The sequence below is a fragment of the Hypanus sabinus genome, chromosome 1 (assembly GCF_030144855.1).
Source record: "Hypanus sabinus isolate sHypSab1 chromosome 1, sHypSab1.hap1, whole genome shotgun sequence".
NCBI lineage: Eukaryota > Metazoa > Chordata > Chondrichthyes > Myliobatiformes > Dasyatidae > Hypanus > Hypanus sabinus.
The window spans coordinates 7,654,950-7,668,927 of record NC_082706.1 but is presented as its reverse complement, the minus strand read 5'-3'; the positions used below and the strand labels follow the sequence as shown (position 1 = coordinate 7,668,927).

The window sequence follows — 13,978 nt, the reverse complement described above, 5'->3', positions numbered from 1 at the left end:
AGCGGGGTCACTGATGATGTTGGCAGTTTTCCCAAGGCAGTAGGAAGTGTAGATAGAGTCCATGGAAAGGAGGCTTGTTTTCATGATCAACTGAGCTGTGTCCGTAATGCTCTGCAGTTTCTTGTGTAATTGCTGCACTAAGCCGCAATGGGACGCTTTCTATGGTTCACTGACAAAAATTGCTGAGGGACATTGGCGACATGCCGGACTCCTCGGAGGAGACAGAGGTGTCCGTGTGCTCTTCCAGTAGGAGGGGCAGCCAAACACTGCCCTCAAACTCAATCCAGATCTGTCGTGCTGCCTGCCTGCTGCGGTCAATCAGTCAAAGGTGTCCCAAACCTTGTCAGGTCTCGTCAAGTTAACCTTGCGCTGAGCGGCTGTTTGCTCGCAGTCGATTTCACCCGAGACTATCCCCTCATACCCTGCCACCATCGCAGGGTATCCCCTGGGACTACACCCTCCTTCCCCACTCACTGCCCTTCACACCCAGGGGCCCCCGCTCACTCTCTGACCCACCGCCCCCCAGTGGATTTGACCCTTGCGGTGGGGCAGGAGCCGTCGAGACCAGGTGTGGGATTGTTCACAGAAAGCCAGTGAGGAGCCCGCACACGGGGGATGATTGAGTGAGGAGTGGGGATGGACAAAGGGAGCAGTGGCGGGCGGGTAGAGGATTAACAGCTCTTCCACGGCTCGAGTCCGGACAGGACTGAAAGGAGCCTTCACCTTTATGGCCCCTCTGTCTCTCGCTCGTCACCGAGGGTGGGGATCAAAGGGAGACTTGACCTCTGGCTGTTGCCAGCAGGTTCGGTAGCTGTGGAGTCAGGTTACAGTACAGAGGCAGCTGGAGTCCTGCAGAACGATCCCAGGCTCTGGAGCAGAGGTCCGGTATCCCTGGAGATTCCCGTCTCATTGGCCATTTCCACGACAACGCTTCCAAGTAGCCTTGGCTGTTCCCACAACCAATGGACTCACTTTCAAGGACTCTTCATCTCATGTCCTCGATATTTATTGCTTGCTGATTTGTTCTTTGTTCATCTAGTTATCTGTTTATCTACAGTGCTGTGCAAAAGTCTTAGGCACATTCAGGATATAGTTAGGGTGCCAAAGACTTTTGCACAGCACTGCAGTAATTTTATGTATTGCACTGTACTGCTGTCACAAAATAAAACACATTTCATGACATATGTGAGTGATGATAAACCTGATTCTGATATGGACTGAGAGTGGGAAGGGAACAGGGAGAGGGGAGTCATAATTGGAGAGAGGGGAGAGGGGAGAGGGGATGGTAGCAGGAACTGCCAGAGAGATATTCTGTAATGATCAATAAACTGATCGTTTGGAATCAAATGACTTCGCCTAGTGACTTACGGCCGGGTGTGTGTCTGCACCCAAGCCAGCCCCCACCCCTGCCCCTGGCACTCCTTCTCTGCACCTGCCCCACACCCTGATGCTCCACCCCCAACATTCACCACATCTTTTGCCCCCACCGGATTCACAAACTCACCCTCTGCTCCACATTGACAACACAGTACTGTGCAAAAGTCTTAGGCACCCTTGCTACATAAAACATTTACACAGCACGCTATGTTGGTGCCGAATGTGTGGTGCCACTTGGTCAAATGATGCATTTCACCGTATGCTTCGATGTATATTTGATTAATAATCGAATCTAAATTTGTGTTACTCTAACCTGTTTACAGTGGGTCTGAGAAACTGCAATTCCCCAGTTGCCTCTGTAGCAGAAAGTTGCAGTGAGAGGGCATTGACGTCCAATTCAGGCTCAGAGACCCCCTGTCCTAGACTGCACCGATAGAAGGTTAGTTGTCCATTAGATTAGGGAGGATGGGGCCTGGAAGATCGGGTTGGAGTTGACAGGAGCGGGAGAGAGCTTACAAGGAAGTTACTGGGGGAATGGAATCGATGGGATTGTTTTGTAGCCAGAAACTCGATGGGCCAAATCTACACAAGGATTAGAATTTGAGATCCTACTATTGATGGATTGATGTGCAACCCCCCCCCCCCCCCACCAAGAATCTTGTGTCCACTCTAGCAGACTGTGCAGGAGTTGGTGGCAGCAGTGTGATGGCTCAAGAGGAGCATGACTTTCCCCTAAGGGATTGTGTACGGGTGAATGTAGAACCCTGCCCCCTTCACTATTTGCTGATCATCACCTAGACTGGAAGAGAACTGGTTCGGCTCTGTGATGCAAGGCATACAATGACATTACCTCTCAAGAGTTATACAGTGCAGAAACAGGCCCTTCAGCCCATCATATCCATCCTAACTCCCAAGTACCACCTGTAGGAACCCCAATGTCCAGCATTTGATCCGTCTCTTTAGAAATCCTCGGTGGTTCCAGTACACGTCTAGATACACGAATATCAGCCAACTGTGAGTAGACACGATCCTCTATCTCAGTACACAAAGGCCAAGAAGGACACGGGTTTGTCTGGGGGAACTACAAAAATCCTGGCAGAAACACAAAACATGAAATCAAGAGAGTTCTTAGAAGCTTGGTTCTGAACAGAAGACTCTGTTAACAAGCATGTTGAACTGGAGACAATTTACAAACCTATGTGACTGTAGGATCAGAGGTGGGAGAGAGCCTCCGACACTCTCAATGACTGATAACCAGTGGATATCACTCAGCTATCCAGTTAACCAGGATCCAACGGAGACTAGCAGCCAGCGTGACAGCCAACCAATCAGAACAACTAGTCGGACCGATATAAACACGAGCACTTGGCAGAAACAACACTCAGTTGTTGACGGGTCTTAGATGCTGAGAGAGTCTCTCCCCCACAACTCCCTCTGACAGCATGGTCCAGATAGCAATGACCTTCCAAGAGAAGACCCTCAGATGCCCTCCGAACACTTTCGCCCCTACCAGAATGTAGCCTGTTCTTGGGAACCTGCATTACAAGGAGAGGCTACCTGCAGGGATGTTTCCCATGGTGGGAGAGTCAAGTACCATAGGACAGAGCCACAGAACAAAGAGGTGTCTGTTTGGAACAACCAGAGGGTGGTGAATCTGCGGAATTTGTTGCCACAGGCAGCTACCCGGAGGCCACGTCATCGGACACATTGAAGGAAGAGGCTGATAGGTTCTTGATTGGTCAGCGAACGAAAGCAGACGTGAAGAAGGCAGCAGTTTGGGGCTGAGAGGGAAAATGGATCAGCCAAGATAAAATGGAGGAGCAGACTCAATGGGCCAAATCGCCTAATTCTGCTCCTATATCGTATGGTGTTATGGTACAGTGGACCCTTATCTCTCCGAACATGGAAGATTGAAGGGTGACATGACAGAGATAAAAATATCACGAGGGGCATAGACATGGTTCTCCTTTTCTCTAATCTAGGGAAGGGATACTTAAAGCAGATGGAAGCAAAGTGCCTTCTTAAAGTGATCTGTTAGCAGTGCCAGCATCTGGATCACCGACTTGCCTTCTGCCCGTCCCTCCCACCACTCACCCCCACAATCACAGCTCCTGTCCCAGGGAGTACAAAAGTGCACTTTGGCAAGTCTGACTGTGGCACGGTAAGAATACAGGGATAGAGAAGGGGTTATACTCCGGGAGAGAGGGGATAGAGGGGGAGTTATACTCCGGGAGAGAGGGGATAGAGGGGGGGTTATACTCCGGGAGAGAGGGGATAGAGGGGGGGTTATACTCCGGGAGAGAGGAGATAGAGAGGGAGTTATACTCCGGGAGAGAGGGGATAGAGGGGGAGTTATACTCCGGGAGAGAGGGGATAGAGGGGGAGTTATACTCCGGGAGAGAGGGGATAGAGGGGGAGTTATACTCCGGGAAAGAGGGGATAGAGGGGGAGTTATACTCCGGGAGAGAGGGGATAGAGGGGGAGTTATACTCCGGGAGAGAGGGGATAGAGGGGGAGTTATACTCCGGGAGAGAGGGGATAGAGGGGGAGTTATACTCCGGGAGAGAGGGGATAGAGGGGGAGTTATACTCCGGGAGAGAGGGGTTAGAGGGGGAGTTATACACAAAGAAAGAGGGATAGAGAGGGAGTTATATTCTGGGAGAGAGGGGATAGAGGGGGAGTTAAACACAGAGAGAGGGGAGAAAGGGAGTTATATTCTGGGAGAGAGGGGATAGAGGGGGAGTTATACTCCGGGAGAGAGGGGATAGAGGGGGAGTTATACTCTGGGAGAGAGGGGATAGAGAGGGAGTTATACACAAGGAGAGAGGGGATAGAGGGGGAGTTATATTCTGGGAGAGAGGGGATAGAGGGAGTTATACTCCGGGAGAGAGGGGATAGAGGGGGAGTTATACTCCGGGAGAGAGGGGATAGAGGGGGAAGTTATACTCCGGGAGAGAGGGGATAGAGGGGGAAGTTATACTCCGGGAGAGAGGGGATAGAGGGGGAAGTTATATTCCGGGAGAGAGGGGATAGAGGGGGAGTTATACTCTGGGAGAGAGGGGATAGAGAGGGAGTTATACACAAGGAGAGAGGGATAGAGAGGGAGTATACACAAAGAGAGAGGGATAGAGAGGGAGTATACACAAAGAGAGAGGGATAGAGAGGGAGTTATACACAAAGAGAGAGGGATAGAGAGGGAGTTATACACAAGGAGAGAGGGGATAGAGGGGGAGTTATATTCTGGGAGAGAGGGGTTAGAGGGAGTTATACTCTGGGAGAGAGGGGATAGAGAGGGAGTTATACTCTGGGAGAGAGGGGATAGAGAGGGTGTTATACACAAAGAGAGAGGGATAGAGAGGGAGTTATGCACAAAGAGAGAGGGATAGAGAGGGAGTATACACAAAGAGAGAGGGATAGAGAGGGAGTATACACAAAGAGAGAGGGATAGAGAGGGAGTTATACACAAGGAGAGAGGGAAACCATAGTATGGCAGCATTGTAGTGGGGCGTCTAGCATTGTCCCACCGCTATCTGGAGGAAATTTTACATTTACTCCACAACCACATGGATCTCTTCCAGCTGCTCTGGATTCCTCCCACATTCCAGAGACACACGGGTAAGGGTTAGTGAATTGTGGGCATGCTACGCTGTCATCCAAAGCATGGCGACACTTGCGGGCTGCCCCAGCCAATCCTCGGACTGCGTTGATCATTGATTGAAAACGGCATCACTGGCTCTGATGGTGTACCTAGACGAGCACCTAATCTGTGTCAACCATCTAGCTGGAGTGTTCAAATGCATCTTCAGCTGTAGTCGGAGATTCCCACCTGCTTCGAAATGGCAGCAATCATTCCAGTGCCCAAAAAGAGCAGCTACTTCTGCCCGGTAGTGCTTGCTCAGAGGTTGGTTAGGGCTAGAATTAACCCCTGCCTGGACCCACTGCCACAACAGGTCTAAAGCACCCACAACCTCACTGGCTCTCCACCTGGCTTTGGAGCACCCGGACAACAGCAAAACACACGCCATGATGTTAAACACCATCATCCCCTCAGTATTAATCACCAAGTTCAAAACCTGGGCTTCTGTACCACCCTCTCAGCTTGATCCTCGACTTCATTACCGGGAGACTGCAGTCGGTGCAGATCGATCTCCTCTTTGTTGACAATCAACTCAGGCACACCTTAAAGATGCGTACTTAGTCGGCGGCTCTGCTCTCTCTACGCCCGTGACTGTGGCTAGGCACTGCTCACACCCCAGTTACAAATCTGTCGAGGACACCACAGTTGGTGAGATCTCAGATGGCGACGAGAGGTGTAAACGGGTGAGACGGACTGGCTGGTTGAGTGGTATTGCAACGGCCATCTCATACTCAAAGTCAGCAAGACCAAGGATCTGATTCAGGAAGGGGAAGTCCTCCGTGGTGAAAAGCGTGAGCAGCTTCAAGCTCCTGGTATCAAGATCCCAGAGGAGCCACACCAGCTCTACTTTATCAGGAGTTTGTGGAAACTTCATACCAAAGAGTCTTGCAAATTTCTACAGATGTTCAGTGGAGAGCATTCTGACTGGTTATATCGTAAAGAGAAGAGATTCTGGAGATGCAGGACACTGAAAGTAACACACATAAAATCCTGGAGAAACTCAGCAGGTCAGCCATTTTTGGCTGAGACCCTTTACCAGGTCCCCTGTTTAAATGTTTATTCCTCTCCATTTTGAACATAAAATATAGAACACAGAAATTTACAGCACATCACGGCCCACAATGTTGTGCTGGCCGTGTATCCTACTCTAGAAACTGCTTAGAATTTCCCTACCACATAGCCTCCATTTTTCTAAGCTCTTTGCACCTATCTATCAGGCTCTGAAAAGACCCTGCTGTATCAGTTTCCATGCACCCACCACTCACTGTGTGAAAAACTTACCCTTGACATCCCCTCTGCACCTATTCCAAACCCCTTAAAACTGTGCCCCTTGTTAGCCACTGGCTATCCGGACAATCAATGCCCCTCCTCATCTTGTACACCTCCATCAGGTCACCTCTTATCCTCCGTTGCTCCGAGGAGTAAAGGCCAAGTCTTCTCAAACTATTCTCATAAGGGTACACCCTCCAATCCAGGCAACATCCTCGCAGATCTCCTCTGCACTCTCTCTGCAGTTCCCAGCGTTTTGTGTGTGTTGCTCTGGTTGCATCACAGGCTGGTACAGAACTGCAAGAGGTTTCAGAGGGTTAGAGACTCAGCGGCTCCATCACCTCCCCGCCATCAAAGAAATCCTCAAGACGGCAGCATCCAATCACTTAAAGATCCTCACAATCTGGAAAACGTCCCTGAAGACCCATATTCAAGGGTTCAGAGACAACTTCTTCCTCTCCCCCATCAGATTTCTGAATGGTCCACAAACACTTGAACACTACTTTGCTATTCCTTATTTTTGCACTTTTGCATAAAATATATGCTATATGTTATATAAAAATATAATGTATGGGGTTTCCCAGGCAAGGGAAGCACCTCTGCTGAAGGGGCTTGTTGTGTCTACACCAGGGCCATTGACTCAGCTTTGGTTCCCACCGGGCTCTCAGCTCTCACCTGTGGCTCCAGGTAGCTGTCTGCATGTGACAGGGGCCACACCCCAGTACACCACTTCGACAGGTGAGCTTAACCAGGTGGGTGTAGCTGGTGAGATAAGGGAATGCTTGTCTGAGCATGCAAAGTCAGCTCCAGTGGACTGGGCGGATGAGGTCCACAGTGGGATCCAACGGCCAGGAAGAGTGTACTGCAACGCTCCATGGAGAGCGAAGAGCATGACACAGAAGACGTCGTGGTCGCCCACTGCAATCAAGGAAGACCCCAGTTTGTGATGCTTACTCGTACCACTGGACCCGGACTTCCAAGGTTGAGAGAGTGGAACTGCTCCAGTACAGTGGCTTTTCCACTTTAGAAACTCTCCTGCACAGGTTTCTTGTCATTGTCGGACATGACAGACAACCAACAAACTGGACAGCTGCCGCAAGACAACACATTTTATATACATAAACCTGACTGGGCGGCCCTCGTGCCTTCTAATCACATGGACTCCTGGTTGCTGGCCTTCATATGTAGAGAGGTAGTCTTGACTGCGGATGTCCTTTGCCACTGGCTTTGAACGTGGAGTACGTTGGCTGAATTTTGTTGTAGAGTTACAGGTTCATTCAGAAAGGAAGCAGGTCCTTCAGCCCATCGAGTCTGCACCAACCACCCATTTACACCACCCTCTGCTAACCCTCCCCATAGACCCATCAATTCTCCCCAATTCAACTATTCCCTATACCCCAAAGAGCTATTCACAATTAACCCTTTAGGCCTGGGAACATGCATAAACATACAGTACTGTGCAAAAGTCTTAGGCTCACATAAAAGATTCTGTTAAGCCAAGATGTTTTCAAAAATAATGATTTGAAAAGTTTCTAAATATCAAAAAAATTACTGTAAAGAGCAGTGAACAGTAAAAAAAAATCATATCAATGTTTGGTGTGACCACCCTTTGCCTTTAAAACTGCATCAGTTCTCTTGGGTGCTCTGTCTTGCAGCTTTATAAAGAAATCAGCCGGTAGGTTGTTCCAAGCAGCTTAGAGAACTTGCCACAGTTCCTCTGCAGACCTTGGCTGTCTCGCTTGTTTCTGTCTCTCCAGATGATCCCAGATGTTGGGTTCAGGGCTCTGTGGTGGCCATTACCCTCTGAAACCATCTAAAAAATCTAGAGTGCCCAAGACTTCTGCACACTACTGTATATGCAGAAAGGGCCAGTAACACCATGAAGGATCTCACCCACCCTGCTTATGGACTGCTGTCCCAATCCCATTAGGGAGGGGGTTACAAAGCATCCAAGCCAGACTCCAGAAGTTATTTTCCCCAAGCAGTAAGGCTGATTAACACCTCATCCACTAACACACCTCCCACCTGCACTAGAAACATAGAAAACCGACAGCACAATACAGGCCCTTCGGCCCACAATGCTGTGCCGAACATGTATTTACTTAGTAATTACCTAGGATTACCTATAGCCTTCTATTTTTCTAAGCTCCATGTACCTGTCCAGGAGTCTCTTAAAAGACCCTATCGTATCTGCCTCCATCCCCGTTGTCAGCAGCCCATTCCATGCACTCACCACTCTGCAAAAAGAACCTACCCCTGCCATCTCCTCTGTACCTACATCCAAGCACCTTAAAACTGTGCCCTCTCGTATTAGCCATACTTCACCATTTCCTGTCAGGCAACTTATACATACACATATGTCACTTTATGGACATACAATCAATGTAGATATGTTATCTTAAGTTTTTGTAATTATTTATGTTTTTTAGTTATTGTGTTCTTTATCTTACTGTGTTTTTTTTTGCATTGCATTGGAGTAACAATTATCCTTTACACCTGTGCACAAGAAATGACATTAAACAGTCTTGATTCACTGCTGAACAATCTTGCATAGATTTGGGATGTAGGGTGGGGTGGGGGGGGGGGAGGAGCAGGATCATCTGGAAGAACCTGCAAACTCCACACATTCAGCACCCTGAGACAAGGACCGAGCCTGGGTCCCTGAAGATGTGAGATAGTATCTCCATGGCAACAGAAGTCAGGCCCTACAAAATATTAACGTCTGACTCATAGGGTAAAAAAAACTAGGAAAGAGGGCACTCAGACCGTAGTGGGAACAAACCAAATAAATAGAAGCACACAAAAAGATGATAAAATTCAGAGTTGAAACACTAAACAACTTGGGCATGTAACAACTCATCAGATTTCATTCATTCAACATCAGATGTGACGAATATCAGAGTAATAGCAGGCCATTTGGCCCAACTGGTACATACTAGCCACATCATCCTCCCTCATAGTCCCATAACCCTCCAAGTACCTCTCCTAATGCCTCAAAAGCTTTACAATTGTACCTGCCTCAATCACTTCCTCTTGCAGCTCATTCCAGCTACTCGATGCCCCCTGTGTAAAGAGGTGACCTCTTGGGTCTCCCTTCAATCTCTCCCCCCACCCCCTTGTATCTGTGCCCTCTGGATTTGGGCTCCCAACCCACCAAGGGGAAAGACTATCACTGTGCACTTATCCATACCCCTCTTGAGTTTATAAACATCTACCAGGTCACTTCTCATTGTCCTCCGCTCCAAGAAATAAAGATCGAGCATGGCCAACATCTCTTGAGAACTCAGCTCCTCCAGGCACCATCCTTATAAATTTCTTCTGCACCCTCTCCAGCTTGACAATGTCTTTCCTATTAAAAGCTGACCAAAACCGTACACAATACTCTGAGTGTGGTCAGACAGACAGACATACTTACTTTATTGATCCCGAGGGAAATTGGGTTTCATTACAACCGCACCAACCAAGAATAATGAAGAAATATAGCAATATAAAACCATAAATAATTAAATAATAATAAGTTAATTCACGCCAAGTGGAAATAAGTCCAGGACCAGCCTATTGGCTCAGGGTGTCTGACCCTCCGAGGGAGGAGTTGTAAAGTTTGATGGCCACAGGCAGGAATGACTTCCTAAGACGCTCAGTGTTACATCTCAGTGGAATGAGTCTCTGGCTGAATGTACTCCTGCGCCTAACCAGTACATTATGGAATGGATGGGAGTCATTGTCCAAGATGGCATGCAACTTGGACAGCATCCTCTTTTCAGTCACCACCATCAGAGAGTCCAGTTCCACCCCCACAACATCACTGGCCTCACGAATGAGTTTGTTGAATCTGTTGGTGTCTGCTACCCTCAGCCTGCCTGCCCCAGCACACAACAGCAAACATGATAGCACTGGCCACCACAGACTCGTAGAACATCCTCAGCGTCATCCGGCAGATGTTAAAGGACCTCAGTCTCCTCAGGAAATAGAGACGGCTCTGACCCTTCTTGTAGACTGCCTCAGTGTTCTTTGACCAGTCCAGTTTATTGTCCATTTGTATCCCCAGGTGTTTGTAATCCTCCACTATGTCCACACTGGTCTCACCAACATAACATTCCTATTCCTGGACTCGATGCCCTGACTGATGAAGGCCAGCATGTTAAGATCCTTCTTCACCACCTTGTCTAGCTACGTGGCTGCAAACTGTACACTTGTGCTCCCAGGTTCCTCTGTTCCACAACGCTCATCAGTGCCCTGCCATTCACTGCACTGATCCGCAAATCACCTCACACTTACCCAAGATGAAATCCATCCTCAGCCGTTTTCATTAACCAATCAAAATCTCTTTGTAACTCATTGTAACCTGCTTCACCATCAAAAGAACCCCCTAATTATGTATCATTATCAAACTTATTAATTGTGCAATGTTGATTCACATCCAGAACATGAACACAAGAGTTTCTATAGACGCTGGAAATCTTGAGCAACACACATGAAATGCTGAAGGAGCACAGCAAGTCAGGCAGCATTTATGGAGTGGAATAAACAGTCAACATTTTGGACTAAAACTTCTCCTTATGAAAGGTCTCAGCCCAAAACATCATCTGTTTATTCCCCTCCTCCAAGAGGACTACAACCTTGTCATTGGGTTTAGAGGCTTGCGTGCCTCAATGACCCAGTTAGCTACGTTGGCTGGAGTCAGGGCTTTATGCTTTGGCTCCTGATAGGATCACCCATGCCAAACAGGTCAAAGGGTGGAGGTCAGACCTAGAGTGGTCCACTGGTCCTCCAGGTTCGGGGGTTCAGCTCAGGGATAACAACCGTGACTGGTAAAGCAAATTGTTATGGAAGGAGCAATGAAGAATCCTTCTGTTTCTGAGAGGGATGACATTGCTAAGTCTCTACCTGGGACATGTGTGACTGCCGGTAGTGGAAACCAAGAGGAAGCTACTGACATGATGAAGGAAGTCCTGAACACCGCCAGAGATGGAGGACCTTCATTGCCACCCTAAACACAGGTGGTGTAATGGGCCTGACTTACTGAGTTCCTCCAGCATTTTGTGTGTGATGCACATTAACATTCATCATGAGTAACATACATGCCAACGCTGTCCACTGGGGCACTCCGCTAGGCGTGGGCATCCAGTCAGAGAATCGACCTTCAGCTATCATCCCCTCCCTCCTATCCTCAAGCCAAATCCAAATCTGCCTCCCATTCAATCACACCTTCCGGATCAGCCTGCACAAGTCCATCCAGACAACATCCACTGCCCTATCTTCATCTGCCCTTGGTTAACTCACCAAAAAAAAGCCCCAAAAGATGAGTCAGACATAATTTCCCCAGGCATAAGAGCATAACACAATGGAGCACCATTAGGCCATTTGGCCCATCAATTCCCACCATTTGGTCATGGCTGATCCATTTTCACTCTCAATCCCATTCTCCCACATAACCTTGCGCGCCTTGACTAATCAAGAACCTACTGTCCTCTGCCTTAAACATACCCAATGACCTGGCCTCCACAACAGTTTGTGGTAATGAATTCCTGAGATTCCTCACCTTTGGCTAGAACTATACTCTATCAGGGCTTGACCATCCAAGCGATGGTAGATCTGGTCCCTCAGAATTCCCTCCAGTAACTTCCCTACAACTGGTCCAACTCAGTAGTTCCATCGCGAGTCGCTGCTTCGCCAATGCAAAACCAACTTCTGGAGGTTCGCCATGAGAACAAGTCGCTGAAAGCGGGGACCAGTAACTAACTCGTCAGCCGCACCGAGAGTTCCCGGGCACGGGGCATGGGCGCTCAGCGGACCCGCACCCCTCCGGGAGAGTGTGGGCATTCACCGGGCACGCGCCCCAGGTGATCCGGGGGGGGGGGGGCAGAGTGTGGGCATTCACCGGGCACGCGCCCCAGGTGATCCGGGGGGGGGGGGGGCAGAGTGCGGGCATTCACCGGGCACGCGCCCCAGGTGCGGAGTGCGGGCGTTTACCGGGCGCGCGATCCGGAGGGTGGGGAGGGGGGCAGAGTCCGGGAGTCCGGGCACTCACCGGGCGCGCGCCGCGCGGGGGCAGGAGTCGGGGCGCGCTCCCGGGGGAGTGTGCGCCGTATCCCCCTCTCCCCTCTGGGAAAAGGCTGCCCCCCTCTCCCTCCCCCCGGACTGAAGGGGTGCGAGAAGTTTGGGCAGCGGCCGACTGCGGGAAGTTACCGGCGCCCCGCCCCGCCCCGTCGCCTCCTCGCTCCCTCGCTCACTCACCGACCCCGTACTTGTCCCGGCGGCTCGGCGTCCAGCGGGACATGGCTCGCCCGGCCCGGCCCGGCCCGGCTCGGCTCAGCGCCCGCTCCGCTGCTCGCCCGCGCCGCGGTTTTGCGCCATGTTGAGCGGGGGGCGGAGAGACAGAGAGTTGTTCATCGCCGCCTCAGCCCCTCCCGGCGGCCGCTCTCCGCTCGGCCTGAGCGCTCGGTGAGGGTCTCTCCCCTCTCCCTCCTCTCCACCGACTGAGCAGGAGGACAGAACTCTCCCCACCCTCCGTCCGTCCCTCCCTCCCTCCCACCCATCACTCCAACCCTTGTGTCTGTGGAGCGCCGAGGGGGAGGGTTGTTGGGATCCCTGACACAGGAGGTCAGATTGATGAGGGCAGGGAGTTGGAAGCTTTCCTCGAAAAGCAGGTACATAAAAACCAGGAGCGGAGTCGGGAGGTTGGGGGGGGGGGAGAGAATTCTACCCCCAGAGTGAGATCGGACACTGGGCTGGGGAGGCAGCCGCTCTCGAACTTTGAAAGAGGGCATGGCAGGGTGTCGGTTCAGGGTGGTCGGTTTAACGGGAATCCGCGGAGAAACACCTTAACCCAGTGAGCAGAATGAACCGCCAGAGGAACTGCTTGAGGCCGGTACTTGGACAGGGACTCGGAAAGGAAAGGTTTACAGGAAGGACGCCAAACTTTTTTTTATGCCCAGGACCCCAATCACTAACCGAGGGGTCTGCGGACCCCAGGTTGCCAGTCCTCGCTTTAGAGGGATATGGGTCAAGCTCAGGCAAGCTGGAAAGGGAATCTTAGTTAGCATGGACCAGTTGGGCAGAAGGGCCTGTTTCCACACTGTTTGACTCTATGACTGGGTACCGGATGAGGCGTGTAAGGTCCAGGTGTGGTGGCATAGCAGTTAGGGGATCACTGTAGAGCACCGTGATCACTGATCTGGATTCTGTCCCTGCCTGGAATATATGTTATTACTTGTTAATTTATTTGTGTTTTGTGTGCACCTCGGTCCAGAAGAACGTTGATAGTATAAATGTCATCATCATTGTCATTATGCGCTGTGTCCCATGACGTGGGCAACCACAATCTTATCATGACCATGATTGTTCTCGACAAATTTTTCTACAGAATTGGTTTGCCATTCTCTTTCTCTAGCCAGTGTCTTTACAGGAAGGGTGACCCCAGCCATTATCAATACTCTTCAGAGATTGTCTGCCTGGCGTCAGTGGCCACATAACCAGGACTTGTGATCTGCACCAGCTGCTCGTACGACCATCCACCACCTGCTCCCGTGGCTTCACGTGACCCTGATTGGGGGTTAAGCAGGTGCTACACCTTGCCCGAGGGTGACCTGCAGGCTAGCGGAGGGAAGGAGCACCTTACACCTCCTTTGGTAGAGACGTGTCTCCACACTGCCACCCTGAGTATACATGTATATAAACAAGAGAAAATCTGCA

The 13,978-nt window shown here is 50.3% G+C and overlaps 1 protein-coding gene across 4 annotated transcripts in view; it reads right to left on the bottom strand.

Annotated features, from left to right (window-relative positions):
• dock5 (dedicator of cytokinesis 5) overlaps nucleotides 1-12,868 on the bottom strand; it is a 204,412-nt gene extending 191,544 nt beyond the window's left edge. The window contains exon 1 of one of the 4 annotated variants that reach the window (XM_059963635.1): nucleotides 12,521-12,868. In XM_059963635.1, coding sequence (XP_059819618.1) covers nucleotides 12,521-12,563 — 43 coding nt within the window. In that variant the 5' untranslated portion in view covers nucleotides 12,564-12,868. The remainder of the gene's footprint in view (nucleotides 1-12,520) is intronic. The other 3 variants (XM_059963641.1, XM_059963616.1, XM_059963626.1) reach the window with 3 other exon arrangements.
• Nucleotides 12,869-13,978: the final 1,110 nt, after the last annotated feature.